Consider the following 23,006-nt stretch of genomic DNA (forward strand, 5'->3'; position numbering starts at 1 on the left):
TATTAACGTAATAGTCTGTTATGAAGTTTGACAAAATCCCTTAGAGGATTATCTTCTACATTAAGGAAAAAACTATTTCTCAACAGGTAGTCGATTTTTACAGAGTTCAGAATTGCTGGAGTAATGTTTTAAAAAAAAAAACAACGAGAAATAACACTGAGCAAAATGTTGACAGTTACTGAAAATATGTGATATTGTTGGCAAACAGCCTTTAAACTCTGGGATGGAACAGAATTTTAGGATTTAAGGCACTAGTTGTTTGGACGCCTTCTTCATACCATTTCTGTTATATACCGCTCAAAGTCTGGATTAGCCCAGAAAATCTAACCTGGGCAGAAAAACACTGTCCACTGTCTTGCTTTTAAAATGAAAACTCTTTGTTTGTATCATAAACAGCAAGCAAGTACTGAAGTCTTTCCTTGGATGTGTTACGTTGCAAGCAGAGTTGAAAGAGAGGGAGTTAAGCCCTGTCGGCAAACGCTCATCACCTGGTTGGAAGACACTGGCGCAGCGTTAAGCCTGCAACCTTACCCCGCCATAAATTACTACAGTGCCTAGCAACCATAAGAACTATTGTATTATGTCCTCGTGTGTGTGTGCATGTGCATTTGCGTGTGTGCATGAACGAGTGTGGCGCGTGCATGTGCGTTAGTTCGAGTTCATGAGTATGTGTATGTGTGCATAAGAAATAGCCCTCCATAGTGTGTCCTTTGTCTAGTGAGGTGACAGGTAATTGAGTCAGAAAGGATGGAGGAATTATGGCTGGGAAGCAATTTGAAACGTTGCAAGGCTTCACAGCCAAAACCTCACTGGCGGTTAATTGCTATGTGACACAGCCACAGTCCTTTTGCTAAGTGTAAGTTTGTATGAAATGAAAATATGAATCTTTTACATTTCAATTGAGCTTTGGATATAAAATAGCGTCAGCAGAATTGTTTTTCCCAGACAAAAAAAAAAAGAAAAAAAAATCTCAATGACAAAAACAGTTCATCTAAGCCACAATGTAAATAGATCATAAGAGCTAAATGGGATTCAAAGCTGTGAGGTGTTGGGAGTACTTTTAGGCCTTTAATTCCCTCCATTTTGTGTTGACATATTTGGTCTCAAGATCACGATGGGCATATATAATTAGATGACCAATAGTTGAAAAGCGTTGTTTAGAACTGAGAGTTGGTGGAGCGCACCTCTCGTCCCATCCCTCGGGGATCAACTGGTGAATGTTCGCTGACTGTGAAGGAAAAGCTTGCAGATTGGACAGGAAATTTCCTCTTTGATAGCGTGTGTTTGTTTAGCTGGACTTGGTTGACCTGCGTTGACCTATCTCCTCAGGCTCAGCAGTCCACAGCCAGAGCCCTGCCTTGCACCATCAGCCAGCCACCAGCAAAACAAGATTCACTGCACTCCTCGTCCTGTGTGATGAAAACATCATCTCAGCTCCTCCATTCCTATGGCGCTGCCAGAGAATTTATATACATCACACGGACTGATACTTACATAAACAGTGATTGAACTCTCCCATGATTGTGAGTGAAATGTCAGTCTGCAAAAGATCTCCATCTGAACAAGTCATTTGTCTGGGCAACCAGTGTACACAAAAACCTCATTTAGTCTCTGTTAAAATCTTGTCTTGTTTTTCCTCAAATCAAATGAAAAAAATCTGGCAGTGGGATGAGATAATCCCACTTGTTTTGAATACAGTTTCAGATGTTTCGGGAATCTTTCTGGGAACAAGTTTAAATATTGAAACAAGGCAGAATACAGCAGATCAGCCAACTAGTATCAAGAAAATGACACTTGATTCAAAAGGAAAAATCTGGAAACAAGTTGATTAGGACCGGAAACAAATGGAATTATCTCATCCTAGTGCCGATTTTTACCACTTCATTCAAGAAAAACAAGATTTTTAGAGCTCAATATATGAGACTAAATGAGGCTTTTGTGTCCATTGGTTACCCAGATTTTAGCACATTCATGAAAGTAATTTTTATGGTACAACAGCATTTTTAACCCATGTTTTACTTGAGGTTAGTGGCTGGCCCATTTGCATTATCTTGTTTATTAAAAGAAGAGCATGAGGCAAAACAAAAAGACCATCGGCTTTTGCATACTGGCCATTATTGTCTCCTTTTGTAAAACTGTATTAAAACTGTCACAGTAAGATCAACATTGTCCCGTGGGTGATCCTGGCTCCGTGACTTGTTGGCCGTTACATGACCTTAAGGGCATCATGCCTTTTGACAGCTCCATTCACTGCATATTAGATAAACAAATCTTGGGAATCCCCCTCCAGGTGTACAGTAAATATGTCTGTGGAGTTACTCGTGATTATCTGAGCCGATTCCTGCCTGAGCGGGACACTGTTATGGAGGAAACTGAGCAGGTGACTCACACATATGAAGTAATGTGCCGTGACCTCCGAATCCCAGGGTTAAGAGGTGGCTTCGCACATGCACATATACACACCTGCAGATGTGCAAGCAATCATCCACCCAGGAACCTGAACACACACCAAAGACACACACGCCTATATATGCATGCATGCACCCTGGAACACACACACACAAACACACAGAGGGGTTAAGGGGTTGCTTTGTTATCATGGAGGTGCCCTGTGGCTGTGATTAAGCGTTGTTTTCTCTATCCTCCTGCTGTCCTGAAGCTTAGCTAAATGTCACAGCTATGACAGGAATGCTAGAGAGGAGAGGCCAGGAGGGGGTCACAGCTAGGATGTAAACATCAACATTTTCTTTCTTAAATGGATTTAGACCCACTTGAAGGCAAAAAGCTCTACCGCAACACAAAGCCTGATCCCTAACTCCACACCTGGCCTTAGGCACAGACCTATGACCAGCTTACCTCCACCTAATCCTCCCTGTAAAACCATTTGCGGGGGACAAAACTGACTTAAGATCAGCATCTTGGTAGGGACTAGGCTTAGTCAGCACTGGGTTGTTGCTGCGTGTAGGGATTGGTAGAGGGGTTTTAGCTGCAGATTGCTATCAGAGCAGACAGGGGTTTTACGCCCTCTCTGGAACTGTGCCACAGCGGGCCATGGACAATAGACCCTTTGTGCATTGCTGATTGGCAGATTTACTCATAACAAACACACTAAATGGTTAAGTCACAGTGGGGAGGAGGTGGGGGCGATCTGATAAATCCTGGTTTTCATTTAGACACAATGATGCCTTTGCTTTGTCTCAAGATGTCATGTTTTTTAATGAATGACAATTGGACATTGTGTAACTTAAAGATGATGGGGGGTGGTGGTGGTGGGGGGGGCGATGTCATATAAGCGAGCCATAACTCTGAAAACAATAAATGGCTGAAGAGACATGAAACATTTTTCTCTCCGTTTTATTTCTCCCCACCCGGTCAGAGAACCCACTTCTCTGTTCCAGCTGTGTGGAGATGGTTTGAATTAGCCCCGCCAGCTCCCCAGAGGATGCGTTGTAATGATGCAAATTTAGGGCCTTTCTGACAAGACCTTGACACTTGATATGTTGGTCAACTCCCCATTCCATGTTGGTTTTACCAATCCATAAATATTGTGTCCATAGGGACTGGTTTAAAGAAAGAAATAAAGAAAGCACGAGAGAGAGAGAAAGAAAGAAAGAAAGGAAAAAGAAAGAAAGAATATATAGGGTTAAATAGTATAACCCTTTCTGTTGTAGTGCTGCAGACCTGCAGCCCCATCTACTGTTGCGGCACACAATAGGAGCAAAAGATGCCCAGAGGCACAGCTGTCTGGAGCAAGAGTCTATCTCTAAACTAAAGCAATAAGCAACAAGGGGAAAGTGGTTAAAGCGAATGGCAAATCGATTTTGGCCAGACATTTCTTTTGTAGTTTGTCATATGTTGTTATGCAGTGCAGAACTGGAGTTCAGCAGCTACATGTTTCTCTCTCTCTCTCTCTCTCTCTCTCTCTCTCTCTCTCTCTCCCTCTCTTCTCCCTCAAACATGTGACCATGGTTATGCTAACACAGCATGGGATGGGAACCATTTTTAGGCTGCGGCCACAACCGTGGCATCTGCAACCCTTCCGCTGGCCTCATCTGGAAGTTGAAAAACCTAGATGCATGTGGCGAATGGATATATCTGAGTAAATATTAATTTCAACACAGAGAAAAAAAAAAAACATACACTTTGTTTTGAAACTAGCACTGCAACAGTATCAAATACCTCATGACTACTTTGTTATTTTACATGCATGTTTCTTTACATTCTTATGATACCAAGCACAGTCACATAAATAAAATAAAAAAGTGAAAAGTGCAACCACCCTCACTTCCATCATGCCCAACAGTGTGGCAACCCCACTGCCAAAAAATAAACATTCTTATAACCACCAAGAATCTATGCAAGACATAATTCCCTCAACCCCTAAATTGCTCACATCCTTAATGTTCCTGATCAAGGCCAGTGAAAGTTTCATATATACTTCAACGCTCTGGCAAATGAGCTTGTCCAGTGGGATGCTGATATATCATGTGGTTAAACCATGAGTGTAAGATGAACAATCACAACTATTCGTCAGTGGTTTGGAGAGGCTGTGTTTTCGTCTCTTATCAGATTGACGTGCAGGTAATGAGATCAGAGTGAAACAGTGAAACTGGCCCAGCTGCAGCTCTGCAGGTGAGTGTTGTCTTTAACTTCCTGGCTGTGAAAGGGCTCTGTGTGGTCCTACAGTTTCTTTACATCATACCCAAAGGTACACACAGATCGGGAACCTGTCATCCATGTCGCCATTTGATATTCAAGAATGCCAAGCTGATTGTTGACATTAACAATTGACCTTTGTTTTTATTTTAGGGCCACTAGTGTGTGTGTGTGTGTGTGTGTGTGTGTGATTGTGTAGAGCTTCTGTAGAGGTGTATCGTGTCCGCAGCTGTGAGGTAACTGTGCCTATAATCTGTCTCTCCAGAACTGTGTAACCTGAGTTAGAGTGAGGTCAGGGGTCAGTTATTGAACTTGAATTACACTGGGAGAGGCCTCCCTCGGCCCCTTGTCGCCCCTCTCAGCAACCCTGTGGGTTTGTTTGTTTTCTCTCCCAGTCTCTCCCAGAGCTTACCCAGTCCTCTGTAATGAGTATTTAATACACACCCTCAGACATGTTTACACTGCATGTAACAGCGCAGGCTGTGTGATCTTGCAACACACTCAGTGTGTTGAAGTATGTGTGTGTGTGTGTGTGTGTGTGTGTGTGTGTGTGTGTGTGTGTGTGTGTCTGTATGTGTATACATGCACATGCGTGTTCCCTTTCATTCCAACTCCCACCCTCTATTTTCCCCATTTCTGAAGTCTGTAGCCTGAAGGCAAGAACACCTGCCAGTTTTTTTCCCTCTTCAATCTGAGATAAGACAATAGGAGTAGTAGAGGTGTTCAGTTACACACAGAAAGAAAGCGAGCAGGGAGTGAGACACATCAAAACCTCCCCTGTCTGGCCCACAAGGTCGCCGCAAAAACTCCAGGTGTGAAAAATGTCACAAAAACACACATTTTCGTGTCAGTGGAGTTGCGTCGGAGAGCGAAAGAGCTTCAGCATTTTGCTTTAAACTCATAATTTGACCTGAGCCACAGGCCCGGGGCCCCCTCTGCAAGCTGTTAAGTTTTTAACATATCATTTTTCAGTGCACATGTTCCATGTTATGTTCCTTACTAGGAATTTGGGCTGAATGGACAATGAAGTTTCTGAACCTTGAGAGGAGGATTATTGTTAATCGTAAGCAGAGGAGAGGAGAGCCACCAGGGTTGACTTTAAGTTGAGCCACAGCACTCTCTGTTGGTGAACTTGCTTCACTGTCACATGAAAGGCCGTGGAAGTCCCGAATATGAAAGCCTTGTTCTTTTTATAGGCCACAAACCACATCCCTGGTGTCTTTGAAGAGCTCGTATTCACTAAGTAGTAGTTAGGCCTGCCAGTCCTTACTCACTGTTTTATAAGTATGAGTGGGAGAGGAACTCTTTGAACTGCAACCATTTAAAGTCCCAAGGCTGATGGTTTCATAATACAGTAGTAAGTCGCCTAAAGTCTCATAAATAGCATGGATGCCTTTTGAATTAAGCTGAGCATGTTTTCCTGTGCACAGGTGGACAAGAGAAGTCTGTCTATTTATCTATCTATCTATCCTTCTATCTATCTGTAAGCATTCAGCATTTAAAAAAAAAATTTAAAAAACAAACAAACTGTGTGAAGCACAGGTAAGGTGAGACACAATAGCTCTTTTTTTGTAAGCATTTCAACATTTTTCACCAGTGTTTATAAGTAATTGAGACCCAAATTCATTTCAAATTGTTGATTCACTGTTACATATGGTCAGGCCCTCGTGCACTCCATTTTGCTGTTTGATTAGGGAAAAAAGTGTCACTCCAACAATAATAGAAAAGGTCATCTCATTTCAGGACATTTTATTTTCCACATCAAGCGACAAAACACGCTGGCATGTTTCAGCGTGGCAACCAAGTCCTTGTCAGAAAATGATAACCAGAGCTGCGCTTTTTATTGCTCCAGGTTTGTCACATTTCAGACATCAAGTGATGAATAAATTGTGTCCTAAAGTCAAATTATCTGTTAAATCTGTTTGTCATTTACTATGATTTAATTCCAGAATAAGAAATTTCTCTTTCTTTGGAAAATGGACATAAAAATACCACTTACTATTAATTTGTCAGACAGTTTCGCCTTGTGTCAGCAATGGGCAGAAAAAGAAGAAAATGTGTCAGGCAAAAAAACAAACAAACAAACAAAAAAAACCCAAATCAGATACACAAAAAAATTGCATAGGGGATTTTTTTCCACAAAATATTGATGACAATTTAATTCAGTGGTTCAGACATTCCAGATATTGTTTCAAAGCCTGTTATTGTCCTAGGTTTTAAGGGCATATTTCCATTATTATTATTGTTATTGTTATTATTTCTGTCATGAAGTATTTGTTTTCCAAAACACATTGTAGATGTATTTTGTACACATAAGTGTGTAGGCTATTTCAAATACATGCATACATTTCTATCTATGGCATGGAAGAGAGGGCAGACTCAGTTTTTCTTTGAGTACGTCATGTGGTTGTTTTGTTGATGGATTTGCATGGCCCTCCTTTTTTCTGCTGCTGTTTTGCTGATAAAATGAGTAATAATCTTCTGCATTTTGGATCATTTACTTCTTGTGTATTTTTGTTGTAAAATAATGCTTTATAACTGCATGTGGGCTGGGCATCATCAACAGAAAAACAAATCGGTTAAGATGCATGCAGCGTCTTGATGCTGCCTACTCCACATCCCAGTGCACTAATGCTTCATGGAGCGCACTAGCAGGACAGAGCCACAAGGTGGTGCTGATTGATTGGCTTTGCTTTTTGAGACTCTTACTGGGTTCATGCAAAGGACAAAGCAGACTGCAACAACTTTAAAAGCAGACCCTCTGCCTCTCCCTTTCAGTGCTTCACTGATATGCCCAGAGGCCAGTATTGTACATTCACAGAGCCCCCGATGCCCTCACCCCATCAGCACTGAATGGTGGCCAGATAACTGAATCAGATGGGTCAAAATCTCCCTGAATTGATTTTCTAGAGACAGACTTATCCTTCACACCCTCTCACACCCAGCAGGCTCTTTGGGAAAACACTAGGCCTGCTGCACTGTCCTGGCACACAACTCTGAATTTAGGAAGGAAATTAACCCCATTTGTGCAACTAATGTTAATTATGGAGTGCTAATTAGTTTGAACTTTGACTGCCCAAGTACTTTCAGAAATAGACAGCTAGCCTAATAAGGTTTTGCATAGATATACCCTATAGGCACCTAGCCAGCCTGGGCATCTCGGGCCACCGCTGGATGCTGCTGCTTGGCAGAATAAGTGGCACACATGCAGGTGAAAAGTGGGAACACCATGAAGGGTTTGACACAGGCTCTGGCAGAGCTCCTAATTCAGCCTACACAGTGGTATGCTGAATGTGCATCTCAGAGAGACGTTGAATTGATATTAATAATGAAAGCGCCAGCAGGCAGTCATTTGAGCACACCTGTTCCTCATCATCCCAGAGTGCATGTATAAAGCCCGGCTGCCATGCCGCTGTTCATTCTCTCTTGTCATTTTACTGCAGATGAACTAAGTCACCCCTCCCTCCCACCCCCTGCCACCACTCACATCTACCACAAAGAGACCAGAGTTTTGGGCACCCTGCCAAGGCCTTACTCTGCTTATTCAGTAAATGCCTCCTTGATTTTCATCTTGGTTTCGGATCTTTTGCGACTGATTTACTGACACAACACTGATAGTGTTTTCTGCAGCAAAATGGTATTTTTGTCTTCTCAAAGAAAGAAAAAGACAAGAAGCATCCCGTCCAGCCTTCATGTTAACATCATAGCGATTCTCAAAGTAAAGTTAAGAGGACAATCTTTCTGGAAGTGCTTTTACATCGACAATCCAATTATTTCTCCTTATTGTATTTCCATCAAGTGTGAGAACTGTGGCTCATTTTAGAGCTTGTGAGCCTGAACCTCAGGGCAGATAGGAGAAGAAATGAGCTAAAACACCAAACTCACATACAGGGAGGGTGACTGACAAGCTCACAGTATAAAAACATTTATCTCCTCAATGGTAAGACAGACTCAAGATGCATTTATTATGCTCACTGAGGAAAGTGTTTCTAATTTGGACTTCTGACTCAGAAAACACTGTCACTGAATAGGCTATTTTTCTCCTTTCTCCTTTGTATCTGTCCTCTCTCTCACACTGCCCCCATCTCCCTCTTTCTTTTTCCAGAGCTGTCATGCCACTATGAGTCTATCCTGGGCCTGGTCCCCAAACTGTCAGAATTAATAAATCATTAATGGCAGGAGACAAACCCCCACAAACTCCAATTAAGTTTGACATCAACAGTGCTTGTCAGAATTTGACAGGTTTGACAGGTTTGTCTGGTTTGACATGTCTGACCGAATGATTGACCACAGACAGATACAGAGGGGAAACTGCTCGAAGGATTCTGAATAGTCTGTAGTCCCTTTTTGGAAATGGCAGAAAATAAACAAGTGTGGGTGGTACACAGGCCAGAAGGGTTCCATGTTTTTTTAGTAACAAAGTTAAACTTAAAACGAAAACGAAAGTCCTAAAGGCTGTGATGCATCCCTTTACTCACTGAACTTTGAGGAAGGCCAGTCATGAAGAACAATAAATGCCTGAAGGCTTGTGTGGGCAGGGAAATAGGTCACATGTAATTAATGTCCTTTCTAGATAGATGGGTGTGGAACCGGTTTCTCAAATCAAATAAAGGACTTTACAGAAGTATGGAGGAAAAATAGCTCACACTTAACCTCTGATGCGGACAGATCCTGTTTGCATGAACATGTTCTTTGGCTCTGCTTCCACCTGGCATCAACATGTGTCCTGGGTGATCCAATCACAAGTGGACAGCTCTAAGTACAGGTGTAAAGGCGCCCAATGCATCCTCAGTGTATCTTCAGAACTGATTGCTCAGGCTACATTCAGAGGTGGTCTGGGCCACATATAGCCACATTCTTTTAGCAGTGGGTATGTTAATGTGGCCTGGGCCGCACTGAAGGACCGTCAACTCAACTGACGCCCTCTGTGTAACTCTGAATGTGTGTGAGGCTTAACATTTTTTTAAGGGTGCACAATAATATTGGCATGCCATCAGTATCAGGCGATAAAGGCTTTAACATGAATATGAGCATATTGGATATCGGCAAAAAAATCCAATATTGTACATCCCTGATAAACATAAATATAGCACGTTTTACATAACCTAAGTTGAAACTATTTTCTTATTTTGCTCAGTGATTGTTTACATTTTGAAAAGAATTTTATGTCTGCATCTGCCAGTGGGCCTTCATGATAAGAATAGATATAACAATATATCAGTTCCACTACAGGAGAGATTTGATGTTCTCTGCAATTAGGTGGAAAAGAGTACGTATATCAGTATCAGTGTTAACAATCGGCCGCGAGAGTCGGAAAACATCAGCATATTGGATTTCAGCAAAAAATCCAATATCGTGCAGCCATATCTTTTTTGCAGTGTTTATTTTTATCCACTGTTTGGCTCTGCACTGGATGCCCTGCTCTCCCAAATGCATAACCCTATAATATTTTTATTATAAATCAGTATTTCCAGCAGTCAAGTTGAGATTCTGCTGAATACTGTCAATTAAAAGTCAACTGAAAGCCAAATTGCATCAAAACAGATGTGCAGCTTCAGTCTATCCAACAAACTTATTTTAACCCTGCTGGTTGACATATAAAAATAGCCTCTGACACTTTTTACAGTGTTTTCTGAGTTACCAGGTGAAAACAACAAGCATTTGGTCTTTGCAAATGGAAATTATGTATGTGTTTATTAGCATATAGAGTGGGGAAGAGAGATCCGATCACAAGTGGGCACTTGAGACGCATGTGGAGACGCATGTTAATGCCAGGTATAAAGAGGGCCTTTAGGCTGCAGGCAGACAGACTATGATCAGATAACTGTCTGGCAACCTGAGAGTTCATGGCCAAGCTGTATACCTGTAACAGGTGAAGAGATCCAATAGGTTTAATACATGGCCTTGAATTGTACTGTAGCCTATGTTGAACTGTCTTTAACCACACCTGTCTGTCTTCAGTAGTCTGTATGATGGTCTTTTATATGCAAAGGGAAACACAGTAATAATATAATATTAAGGTTACAAAAAACTCTGTAACCAGTAATCTTCATCTCCCAAGGATGATAACATCTTTCTGTCATATGTATATGACCCAATCTAATGAAAAATAACACCACAAACCAATACAATGGAGAAAAAAAAAAAAAACAAAAACAAAAACTTCATCTTAAGACATTCCCAAAATCAGTGGTAAAAACTCTTGTTTTTCTTAAAACAAAAATGTGCCAGTGGGATCACACAAACCCACTTGTTTTGAGTGCAGTTTCATTTGTTTCAAGTATAAATATGCTGAAAGGAGGCACAATAAGACAGATCAGCTCTCTAGTATTGAGACAATTACAACTGGTTCAAGAAAAGTCTGGAAGCAAGTTGATTACCCGTGGAAACTAGTCCAATCTCATCCCTCTGGCGTATTTTTTTTTTTACTTGCATTCAAGAAAAAAAGATTTTTGAGACTAGTTATGAGACTAAATGACTGGTTAACATGATTTTTTTTCAGTGTAACATGGATAAAACTAACCATACATCATTATTGCATTGACCTGACAATATAAAGTATAAAGTCCATCCAAGTTTTTCCCACACGTTTGCCTCTCACTTAGTAAACCTGTCCTCACAGCCTGATATTGCCTCGGACGCAGGGCGGCGCTGGAGCACAGCAAGCATCGACCCCTTGTCCCTGCGTTGACTTGTACAATGTGAAGGCGGACATGCTGCTCACTCAGACCCCCCCACCCCTCTGTGTGTATCTCTGCTCTGACTGCATCGCGGAGCTTTTAAAGCTGCATGTCGCTCAGTCAGCCAGTCAGTCAGTGAGTGGCCCCAGTCCGCTGCGCCTGCGTCCGTCACAGCTCTCCAAAGCCGAGACGCGCGCCACTGTTAATGCGGGCATGACATACTGGCAGCAGTAGTGGGCTTCTGTCAGCCTGCTTTTAAACTGATTACCAAGAGGAAAGGGAGGAGAAAGAAGAGGAGAAGAGAGGGAACTGACTCATTTCTGCCGCTGCCGTGCGTCGAGAAGAGTAGATGAGTCAATGGCAGGGGCACAGCCTGGAGTTCATGCGTTGAAGCTCAAGCCCGTGTCCGTGCCCGAGAGCCTGTGGAGGGGCAATAAATTCATGAAATGGGATGATGTAAGTAATTCATAGAAACACCGACAATGAAGCCTTTTGTTTGAAACGAAGACCCTTATTGGGTTAGCGCACGTTTTCTTTGCATGCACGGTGTATTAAACAACCTACTCTTGCAACAGTAGCCTATACATTTAATTGTTAATAGAGACCGCACTGACACAGACTGTCTGTGCCTTGGTGGCTTAAACAGATGAAGCAACCGGTTCCTGTTGTCATGCGTTTTGTTTACATTTACCCCTGTGTGTGGATATGAATTCATGTGTGCGCGCGCTTGTGTGTGAGAATGTGCGTGCGCGCCGCTCATTAAATCAAATTAAACATTTAAATTAAGGTCACCCGCCACCCAACCCCCCTTTCCCCTGTAATCGTTTAGCCAATTACTTACAATTAATAAGTGTACCGGGGATCAACACTCGGATCGCACTGCAGCCACCAAGCAAGAGCTGAGTAACGACTGTGATTTTATTGTTATCATTCGTTTGCACTCCTGGCTGGCAGTCTGGCCACAATGAAATGACCTTGATTAAAATTGATTGCACACTGCTATTTGGTACGCAGCCGGCAAAACATAGTAGCGCTTAACGGTGGCCTTCCAAGAGATGGCTATGGCCGCACTGCACCTTCCCCAAACGTGAAATCACTAAGATACTCCTATAATATCACCACAGGGACGTATAGCGTGTCTGAGGCACTCAACGGTTTTATGGTGACCTTATTGCACTTACTGGCTGTTTTTAATCTCCTGTGGTATCACAAGTTCTGTAATATCTCCACAGGGACTTGCAGTGATTTGTGTTGCATCCTTCCCCCTGCCCTGTCTCTTTTAACTAATTGAACCAATCTCGTAACTGCATTCAGTCCCTCTAGTTCTTCCTAACCTTGATACAGGTGCGCTACAATGCTTGAACACTTAAATATGAGGTGGTCTTTCCTTTCAGTGAAAATAGGCCTGTGCCCACCTGTAACTGCTGTTCATGAGGACTGAATTATGCCGCGGCACTGTAGCTGAAATAAACAAGGACAGCAGAGATGACAAGAAGATCAGATGTTCATCAGAGATTATGTCATATGTAAATCATCCTCTGTAGCGTCTGTGTAAACTATCACTGCATTCAAAGCAGGCTTTGATAATAAATTATGTTATTACAAGGGATGCGGGCTTTATGCAAACTAAGTGTTGAAACATAAATTAATGTGAACAAACAGTGCAATCGTGACATCCACCGAACTCAGGTGATTCAAGCGTAGCCCAGATGGCATCAAAACGACAAGTGCTGTACGAGTGTTATTTTGGTCAGCGCAGATGGCACGGTTGAAAGTGCCCACCCTCACACACATAGCCCGTCACTCATCTATCTTTCATACTTGAGTGAGAGACCTTGAGTGCTTCTTAAATAGTAATTACTACTGAGGATGTCATGTGCCCCCACCCCGCCTCCTAGAATCTCTGGTTGGTATGTTGTGAGAAGGGGTGTGAGGTGTGTGTCTGTTTCCCCTCGCAGGCGTGTTTGTGTAGCTTGTATGTGCGGGCCTATCTCCAGATCCAAATGCCTACCAGGCTTTTCCTCTGACCCACACCACACACACACACACACACACACACACACGCAAACACAGTTACTTTAGTTGTTTTATTTCCCTTGCAGTCCTTCCTTCCTCTTTTCCCGTCAGTGTCCCTCCATGGAAAGAATTACAGAGGAATAGGAATAGGGAGGTGGACTGTGGGAGATAAAAGCTGATATAATAAAGAGGGATATTATTGATTTAAAAAAATGTCATTCTTTTCTCTAGTCCCAATTTGACCTGCAAACAAGCTACACTAGTATTTGTTGCTTTAGTCCAGAGGAGCATTGAGGGGTAAAAAAAAAATACAAATTATTTATAATTTGAAGACAAAGTCAGAATTAAAGTATTATGTCTTGTGTTTGGGTGGCTCTCTGTGCTGCACAAACAACAGCCCCGGTTTTTCAAAATGCACAGCAAAGGGTCTGCCTTGGTGAGTAGGTGCACTGCAGACTTCAACACACACCAATTGGTTTGGTAGTTGTCTGACTGCTGAAACAGAATAGAAATGTGATACGAATACCTCTAGCAGTGTCAGTGAAATGCTTTTTTTCTGAAAGGTAGTTCCCTCTACTCTTCATCCCACACATCTTCCTTTTCCCCCTCACCTGTTTTGATATCCCTTCTATCATTATTTGCCAAAGCCATTTGAGTTCAAATGGGGCATTTGAGCACCGAAGGGTGTCATAACACTGCTTCTTGTTAAGAGAGAGTGGAGAAGAGGCAGACATCCAAAGCCTTTAGGAGAAGGACAGGCTTGAGTAAATATCATCTTAAAGCTCACTGGCACAAGAGGCTGAAATATGTGGATGATAATGCTGAAAGAAGACCATGGTGACTTGTAAACAGGCAAATTTTTTTGTATGCCTATGATGAGCAGGCCCGTTGGTCTGGATTGTCTTGAATAAGATATTATCAGGATCAGTGGGTAAGCCTAAAATCCCTTACAAGTAGTAGAATGTATCATTACAACGCAGAGCAGAAATATGCTGAGCCCAAATCTCCTCTCGAACACACCCCTCAGGTAATGGCTAATGGTGCAAACTCTTCACTAAAAATAATTTCAGAAATGACTACTGCCAGGGATTGGTTCCCTAAGGGCGTTAGTACTTTTGCCGTTCAGTCTCTGGACTCCTCTTATTTTAACAAAAAGCAGACAGCTGCTGCCAAACTTCTTGCTATTAAAGACAAATCCTCAACATTGTCAGAATACAATAAAAAAGCATGACTACAACCACTCCAGAGGTAGAAATCTCAGTGAATCACATTCAAGTCTAATCCAAAAAGTGATTTAGCTCTCAAAAACATTCTGTTCTGTTTTTTTTTTTTTCCTCCCTGCAAAGGTGCAGACCCATGAGAAAATCTTTGCTAAAACTCTAATGACTTAATGTGTTTGTGGCAGCAGCCATGGGGAGTTGGGACATTAAGAAAGTAGCTGGTGAAAATGACTGCTCTCACATCATTAAGCAGATTCCCAGTGCTCTGAAGCCATCTTTCTTCCATCTCTCTCTCTCTCTCTCTCTCTCTCTCTCTCTCTCTCTCTCTCTCTCTCTCTCTCTCTCTCTCTCTCTCTCTCTCTCTCCCCTTCTCAGACATCACAGACAATCCATCAATCTTTAAATCATGTCCACTGCAAGGACTCTTGACTTGGCTTTGGAGATAAAAAAGACTCATTATGGAGTGATCTGCTTCATTATGACTGTAGAAAGTTTTCTAGGAATAATTGAAGCCTTGATCGAGGATATTGAAGACATTTGTAAAAACGATCAAGCCCTCAGTTTGACAGTGTATCGTAAGAACAGTGGAGATCAAATATGTGAAGCGGCAACTGGTATGTGAAGCTGTATGTACGAACTGCGAACATGAAGCTTTTTCTCCCTGCCCTCAGGCTCTAGCTTCTGTTTGTGCGCTGCATTCACTCAGGGCTAGGATCTGTGTCTTTTATTATTCGATCAAGCCTGTAAAGAGTGTGCGATCACACAAAAGTGACTCAAAATGATTCCTCTTGAGCCTGCAGTGTATTTCATGGGAATGGTGTGTTGCCATAGCACATGTCACCGTAGTGAATGCCTGTGATGCTCCAGTTTGCCATCGAGCAAGGTGCTTATTTTCCCTTTACTCTCTCTCGCTCTTTCTCTCTTGCTCCTTGGATTCACAAGGGAATATAAACCAACACCAGTCTATCATGGAGCAGGTGTGCCAGGTTCCGTAAACTGCGATCATCTTATTTAGACAGTATGAGCCGACTGAATAGCGCTAATTGTGCTCTGCACCTCAACACAGACACAGTCAACTCCGCTCTCTCCCGATTCCCAGCGCAAGCTTTTCATGTTCGTCATTACTGTGTGACGCACTGGGCAGCGCAAGGCTGAATAACTAATCGAAATGTTATCTAAATTGCACTATGCCTAAGTGCAATATCCCATTTTTCCGGAGCTGCAATTTTTTTTTGGATAAAGGTGAAATGTGTGTCAGTATTGTGGTGCTACAGAGATGCTCTGGCCGACAGTTGAGCCAAATGTCAGACAAACATGTTGGTTGGGTACAGACGTCAGCAAAAATCACGTAATCGATTTAACTTTCCTCGGTGAAAATGAAAATTATGATGCAAAAATGATCGCTCCCACTGAAATCATGAATCATTGCAACCATATCGGTCCTCAAAATGAAAGCAATAGGATAGTTTTTAGCACACCATTTGGCCCAAGGTAGAGGCCTAAATATGACAAGTGTCTAGAAATGTTGATGTCAATTTTCGTGTCCTCGTGCTGTGATGGCAGCATCATCAGAAGCCTCACCATGACACTTTGAAGATTTTCTCAGTCTGTCCAGCGAATGTGGTTTCCATCTCTGTGACCTAACAGCCGAGGCTGAGCGAGGAGGACAATACACCACTGTTCAGCTGAACCACATCCACTGTGGACACAGGGAAAAAAAGGAAAAAAACTCTTTCTTTTTATAGAAGCATCCAATAATATCTGCCGTTGCCATGTATGCCTCAGGGTCAAATTGTGTGTGTGCGTGTGTGTGAGGCCTTGGTGCTGCCTGTATTATGCGGGAACTGTGGCAAAGTGTTTGTGTGTTGGAAGACAGGAGAATGGAAACAGCAGCAGTGAAACAACCTACAGCCTATACATGCTGTCATCTCATATTCAGACTGGGTTATTTGTAGCCGAGGCAGGTTGTGTCACTAGGTTGTGTCAGAAAGGATCGTGTGTGTGTACACCTGACATGAGCAGCACTTTTAATGCTGCTGTATCAATGAAGGGAATCTGTTTATGCTGTTAATACTGTTATAACAACAAGGCATATTACTTCTAAACAGATTCAAGGGCAGATTCAGGTCAAGCGCTTGTCGGTGTGTGAATGCTTTCATGTGTGGATGCATGTGCGTACCTGGCTGCAGCTATCTGCGAATTTGCACTTGCTGAATTAAAAAAAGCTACACTTTGATGCAGAATAATCTATTTATGCAGTGATTCAGGGAAGATTACACAAAAGCACATGTAAAAACACAGACTCAAACAAAGACGCATTGACACGCAGACACACGCAGGCACACACACACTGACTCCAGATGTCTTTTTCTTTTGTTTTCCTTCAGGATTCAACCACTGTGACCCCGGTGACTCTAACAGTCGACCCTAAAGGTTACTTCCTGTATTGGACCGACCAAAACAAGGTAAGACCGCGACTCCACACCCTCCCAGCTGCTACTGTCTGGCTGAGCTGCAGAAGCCTGAACTTGCGATGTTCGTTTGAAACACCGGTTACAGTCCCAACCCTTAACTCTGCGAAGGTGTTGTTGGAACTCAGTGACGAGAGAACGTCACCATATCTGCTGTGACTCATAGTCCCATTTGACTACCAGCGGTAACCTGGAACTTTCCACAAGCTGGGATGTTTGGGAACTCTTGAAGGTCATGGGATTGGCTTTTGTTTCAGTTTCCACAGTATGAAGAACCATATAGGGTGTAGAATGCATCATAAAAATGGAGTCGGCAGCGGTGGCCGTGTTTAACAGCTGTGACACATGTTTACGGATGAGTCATCAGTGCTGGACCAATCAAGACAGGCAGCGCTGCTATCTCCTCCCAGAGGTACTGGGATTTTGGTATCACTTCCTGAGCAGGGCAGAAATTTGATTCCAGGAAGTTGATATCCAAAAAATGGTGAAAAGGGCCAGTGACCTCAGTGCCTTAGTCATTTTACAAAACTCTTCCTGGAAAGGTTTACATGTATGTCAGAAAGTGATTTTTGATTATTCCACCAACCAGACTCAAGTGCAGCAAGTTAATTAGAGCGTGGATTTGTTGTCCCTGCTGTTAGTTGTCATCCCCATTTTATCTGGCAAAACAATGACAAAGAGGTTAGATACAGGTTAGAGCAAGACGTGTAACTCCATAATTAATGAGCTGCTGTCCATAGTAGACCTCATGTATGAAGCTACTGTTAGTTATTCATGTAGGCATTACGCTGTTACTTTAGAGAAATTAAAGAAGCCAAAATACATGGCCTGCATTGTTAGTGTGACAAGCAAACACATCTCTTTCAAAACATGACACAGACAACAGTTTTGCACCAAAATGTTTACTTGACCTTTTAAACACCATTGGCCTACATCATCAAATTGCACCATCAGAAGATTTTTTTAAATACGATATGACAGTATTAGTTAAAATATTTGAAACGTTGCTGAGTATTTCAAGCTGGAAAGGCATGTGCACAAGTGAGGCATCCTTAGTTTTTCCAGAAATGAAAACTGAAAAGTCCTGTTGGAAATCACCTGTCGCACACACCTGTTGAGACTCATTTTGACTTAGTTTGTCATCGTTGAAGATAATCATTCATCACTGGACTGTTAGGGAGGGCTTTAAAACGGACCCTCAAACCGTAAAGAGAGACAAAGCTCAGCTGTTTTTCAATGTGAAAGTTGTAAACTGTAGGGAAAGTGTCATTCCGTTCAGTATGAATGGGAGGAATTGTCTGTGGAGGATGTAGAGTCATCTGAGTGTGAATCTGCCAGCACAGCATTGTAAAGCTAGAATGGATCAGATCTATACTCTTGCCTCATCGTTTGGGTGAGTACATGTAAAGTGCCTGCAGGGGATCTGATTTTTATAGTATTTTAATAGTGTTGTCATGGAAGCGCAGCGCTTCAGGCTCACAAAACTGGTGTGTTACCATGGCAAAGGCATCATTCGGCCACACATTTCACAGAGAGTTGCTGTGAACTATCCAACTTTCTCGTGTACCGTCAACACATGATCCGATACACATTACCATGGCAACACTATTAAAAGTCTGTGGCGGTCATGGCAGCTGTCCCAATTGAAATTATCAAGGGACACCGGGGAAGGAACGTTCTCTCTACCAATTTTAACATCAGCCAATGAATGAGTGGCGCAGGAAGAAAGGAAGAAATCTGAACTCATTCACCTGCAGTCCTAAATCTGACACCTGTGAGAATATCCCGTAGTGTATTGTATTTTTTTGTCTCCAATTATAGCGCAGACTTTACTGAGAACCAGGAACTCAGCTGTGAAATACAAGTTTATAGATGTTATCGGGCTCGGTAATCTAGCCAATGTTTATGACTCGCTCATTGTTAACCTTGAGAGCTTGTGTAAAATTGAAGCGACACAGCAAGGCTCGTCCCAATTTGTTTGGGCTGGGATTTGTTGTGTTGTTATGTTGCTTATGTACACCTTTGCTCTCCGGTGTCTCTATTCATTAAAATCCGATCCAGGAATTCTGTGTAGAGGCTTCCCTGCTCTTCCCTCAAAATAAATAAATAAAACACACACTCACACACAAACAGTCCAACTGGGAAAGGTGAGTGTGTGTGAGTGTGTATGTGCATGTGTGTATGTTGTGTGTCTATTCGGGTTCCTACGTGTGTATAACTGCATCAGCAGAGGCAGTCAGAGTTAGACTAATTAATAGCTGGCGTGGCAGTGCCATTGATTTTATGTTCGGCCAGATGGAGGTATTTCACTGCGCCCAGACCAGAGAAGAGACAGGAGTGCTGACCGAGACTTTACCTCTACACACACACACACAAACACACACACACACACACACAAGTGCAGTGCTGCCCCTGTTAGGTAACAGAGACAGGATCCTATCAAGTCGGGCTTCCAGCGTGCAGGAAATGACTACAGTATCGGTAGAAAGAGAGTGACGTCTTATGGGCATGCAGTATATACTGTTGTGTGTGTGTGTGTCTGTGTGTGTGTGTGAGATCTGTGGTTTGAGATAATCAGCACTGAGCGTGAGACTCCGCTAAGAGAATTGAGAGTGGCTCTCTGGCATCACTTCATCATTATTTCCTGTGCCTCTGTCATAAGGTGATGATTTTGAATGATGAGACTTCTGTTTGTGTGCGCGTATGTGAGTGTTTATGTGCGCGCGCTCGTGTGTGTGTGTGTGTGTCTGTCTCAGCACTGAGAGCAGTCTTGCCGCACACCTAATAACTCAAATTGATACCAAGCACAGCCAGCGCAAAACTCTATTAGGGCATAAATAAAGGGTTCCAGCTTATTCCTTTGTGCCACAGAACACAGAAGAGTGTGTGTGTGTGTGTGTGTGTGTGGGTGTTTGTTAGTATACTTGTCATGTCTCATGTTTTTGCCCATCTTTATTCATGATGGTTACACACATCTGTTCAGCAGACCACTTTAAATAAGCAGTGATGCTCTGTCCAGTTTGAGTGTGTGTGTGAGGGAGACTCAGCCTGATGGCCCGCAGAGTAAAAGCATTCCTCGGATTCTTCAGGAGCACAGCAGAACTGTAGCGACCGTGCCCTCAATCCCACATACTGTCATCGCTGGGGCAGAGTTTGTCTACAGACCTGCAGGGACCATGTGAATCTAACTTTACACACACTGCAAACAAGTCTACATCTCTACATGCCATTTAGTCTCATATTCAGTTGTAAAATTGTGTGTATCTTAAAACAAGTGAAAGTGAGGATGAGGCGGAATGACTTTCCAACGTGATGTCTTGGCATTGCAGACTTCATGTCAATAATTTATGAAAAAAAAAAAAAAAAAAAGCCAACAGTGTATCACTTCTACGCATTGTGTGTGCATGTGGGTGTGTGTCTACCAGAAAGGAGGTGGGGGTAAAAAGACTGTTTATCCCAAGATTTGTCTCCCCTATCCAGTCATGAGCACTTCTCTCAGTCTCTGATCCAGAAGTGGATTTGGTCTTGCTTTGGTGTCAGGAAAGCAAAGCCAAGTTGAGTTTTTCAGCCCCGATGTTCTTTTCTTCCTCCTCTCTGTCTAGTCTTTTAGCTGATGACCCAGGGCTCCAGGCTTTTTTTTTTTTTTTTTAAAGTTTAATCTCGGCGCCTTTGTTGTATTTAAGTCCTGCTGACAGCGGAGACGATGTAGCACCACCTCACCTTCAAAAGGTTAGCACTTGTGTCGAAGAGATGTCAGTATTGTAATGAGATACTTTTGTTGATCTTTGTAGGGAAATCTTGTGTTTTTTTTTTTTTCTGCCAGATGAAGGAGGTGATATACGAATACATTTCCTCTTATTTTTGAAATGGTCGAGAGCCCTCTCACCATGATAGCAAAAAGCTTTCTTAGTGTCACAGTCCACAAATTGGTTGTCCAACACATGAAAACTAACATTTTAAAATTGAATAAAATCAAAAATGCATTTAATGAAATCAATGCATAATCACATTTAGATTATTTGATCATTTAGGGTAATCATAAGGATTAGATTACTAAAATAAGAATATTTGAATGCAGACATTTGACAGTTGACAGTGAAATGAATTAACAGCTATGAAATGAAATAACAGAAAATAAGCCAGTGGGCTACGGCAGCTATTAAAAATTGCTGCATCCATAAATGAATTTTAGAGTGTTGACACAGAAGAACTGCATCTCTGTCAGTGTTGGGTCTTACAGAAAAATGTTCTGTCCTGCAGTCATCACCATGGAGCACTACATTTGGGAGGTATGTTTGTGGGCCTGCATTTTAATACTGAACCTTTTTCACATTTCAGCAACTGTACATCCCTCTGCCCAGACCGCATTTACAGAATCACAGACTTTGTTGGCTTTTTGACACTCTAGAAAATCACATTTGCTCCCCCCCCCCTTTCTTTAGTTCAGTTCATTGCAGACCTTTATTGTCCCAAGAAGGGAAACTCGACATGGCTCGGCACAAACCATACAATCACAAACAACTCTGATTTCAGCTGCTGAAGATTTTTCCTCCTACAGCTTTGTTTAGTGGCATCTCCACTTCATGAGTATTTTGCACACGGCACAACAGCTGGCCTCATATTGCGTTTATAGGGCGTTACCTTATACTAGTAACAAAGGCTCAGACACATCCCCCCCCTTGGATGGTTAACAGTATTTGGGCCATCTAGAGTTAACATTTTTTTCTCTTAACAGAAAAATAAAAGATAATAGAGAAATTTAAGAGCATGTTGCTGCATCTGGTCCGTTGTCTAATATAGCTGAAGTGCAGGCTGCTTGCTCTGGCTCCCTGCTCTCTTTATCTGTTTTCAGTCATTGGATCAGTTCCTTTTGTTTTTATTATTATTATTTTTTAATTAAGAACCAGAGATGGGAACCAGAGCATGGCTGAGTGTAATGGTATCCGCACGAACGTGGATTGAAGCCGACGCTGTTGCACTACCTGGCATTTCCCAGGCAAGAGCACTCCACTGTGCCACAAGTGCTTTGTCATATGTTGTCCCCTGTTCTGCTGCGGACAAAAACAGGTGTTCGCTATGCGGCTTCTAATGTGAGTCGTGTCTCCACTTCGGCACAGTGATGTATTTTTAAACAGGGCACTGGTATGTAAACTCATGCGGTCATAATTCTCCCATATTTGTATGTGTTTGTCTCAGAGTCCATTTGGCCAGCTTTATATGTTTCTGAATGCTCTCTCCTTCGTACTGAAAGCCCACTGTTTTGAATTCACAATGCAGCTGTGAGCGAGCATGCACACACGCACGCGCACGCACACACTTGCACAAACACATACAGTCACTTTCACAGATGGAGTGAGAGAGGTTTGAGAATGATGATTATAAAACTACGGCACCATCAAGAACAATGATATCAGTGTGCCTCGACTCCTAAGCGAAAAGATGAGCAGTGAGCAACAGGTTCTTGTGTCAACAGATCCTCGCCCCGCATGACGAATTCAATAACCGACTTATAAAAGATGGTTAAAAATCAATACGCCCGCATGTGATTGTGAATCAGCAAAAGTTATCAGTGTTTGATTAAGTTCTAACTATATAACATCCGACACTCCCTTGGCTTCCCTCTCTGCTTTGCGTTGATATACTGTAGGTTCTGGCAACAATTAAAGGAACAGTTCACCCAAAATACAGAAGAAAGGTATTTTCCCACTCAACCCTAGTGCCTGATCAGCCTAAGTCAGCACATTTGTACTGGATGCTGGGAGACAGGGAAGACCCCAGTTGACTGAAACCTTCACCAAATCACGCAGAAACTATCTTAATGGGTAGATTACACTAGACATGGGATGATAGGAAAATTTCATGCCACGATAATCCAGGCCAAAATAATTGCGATTCTCAGTATTACCTCCCGAAATGTCATAAATGTTCCTGTTCCTTAAACATGTTTTCTATAAGTTGCTTTG

At 42.4% G+C, this 23,006-nt stretch overlaps 1 protein-coding gene across 1 annotated transcript in view; it reads left to right on the plus strand.

The window, feature by feature from the left end:
- Positions 1-11,485: 11,485 nt before the first annotated feature.
- Positions 11,486-23,006, plus strand: part of plcb1l (phospholipase C beta 1-like) — a 133,229-nt gene continuing 121,708 nt past the window's right edge. Inside the window, exons 1-2 of the mRNA XM_030047527.1 lie at positions 11,486-11,792; positions 16,960-17,037. Of these exons, the coding sequence (XP_029903387.1) occupies positions 11,694-11,792; positions 16,960-17,037 (177 nt within the window). The 5' untranslated portion in view covers positions 11,486-11,693. The remainder of the gene's footprint in view (positions 11,793-16,959; positions 17,038-23,006) is intronic.

The sequence above is a fragment of the Myripristis murdjan genome, chromosome 24 (assembly GCF_902150065.1).
Source record: "Myripristis murdjan chromosome 24, fMyrMur1.1, whole genome shotgun sequence".
Classification (NCBI taxonomy): Eukaryota; Metazoa; Chordata; class Actinopteri; order Holocentriformes; family Holocentridae; genus Myripristis; species Myripristis murdjan.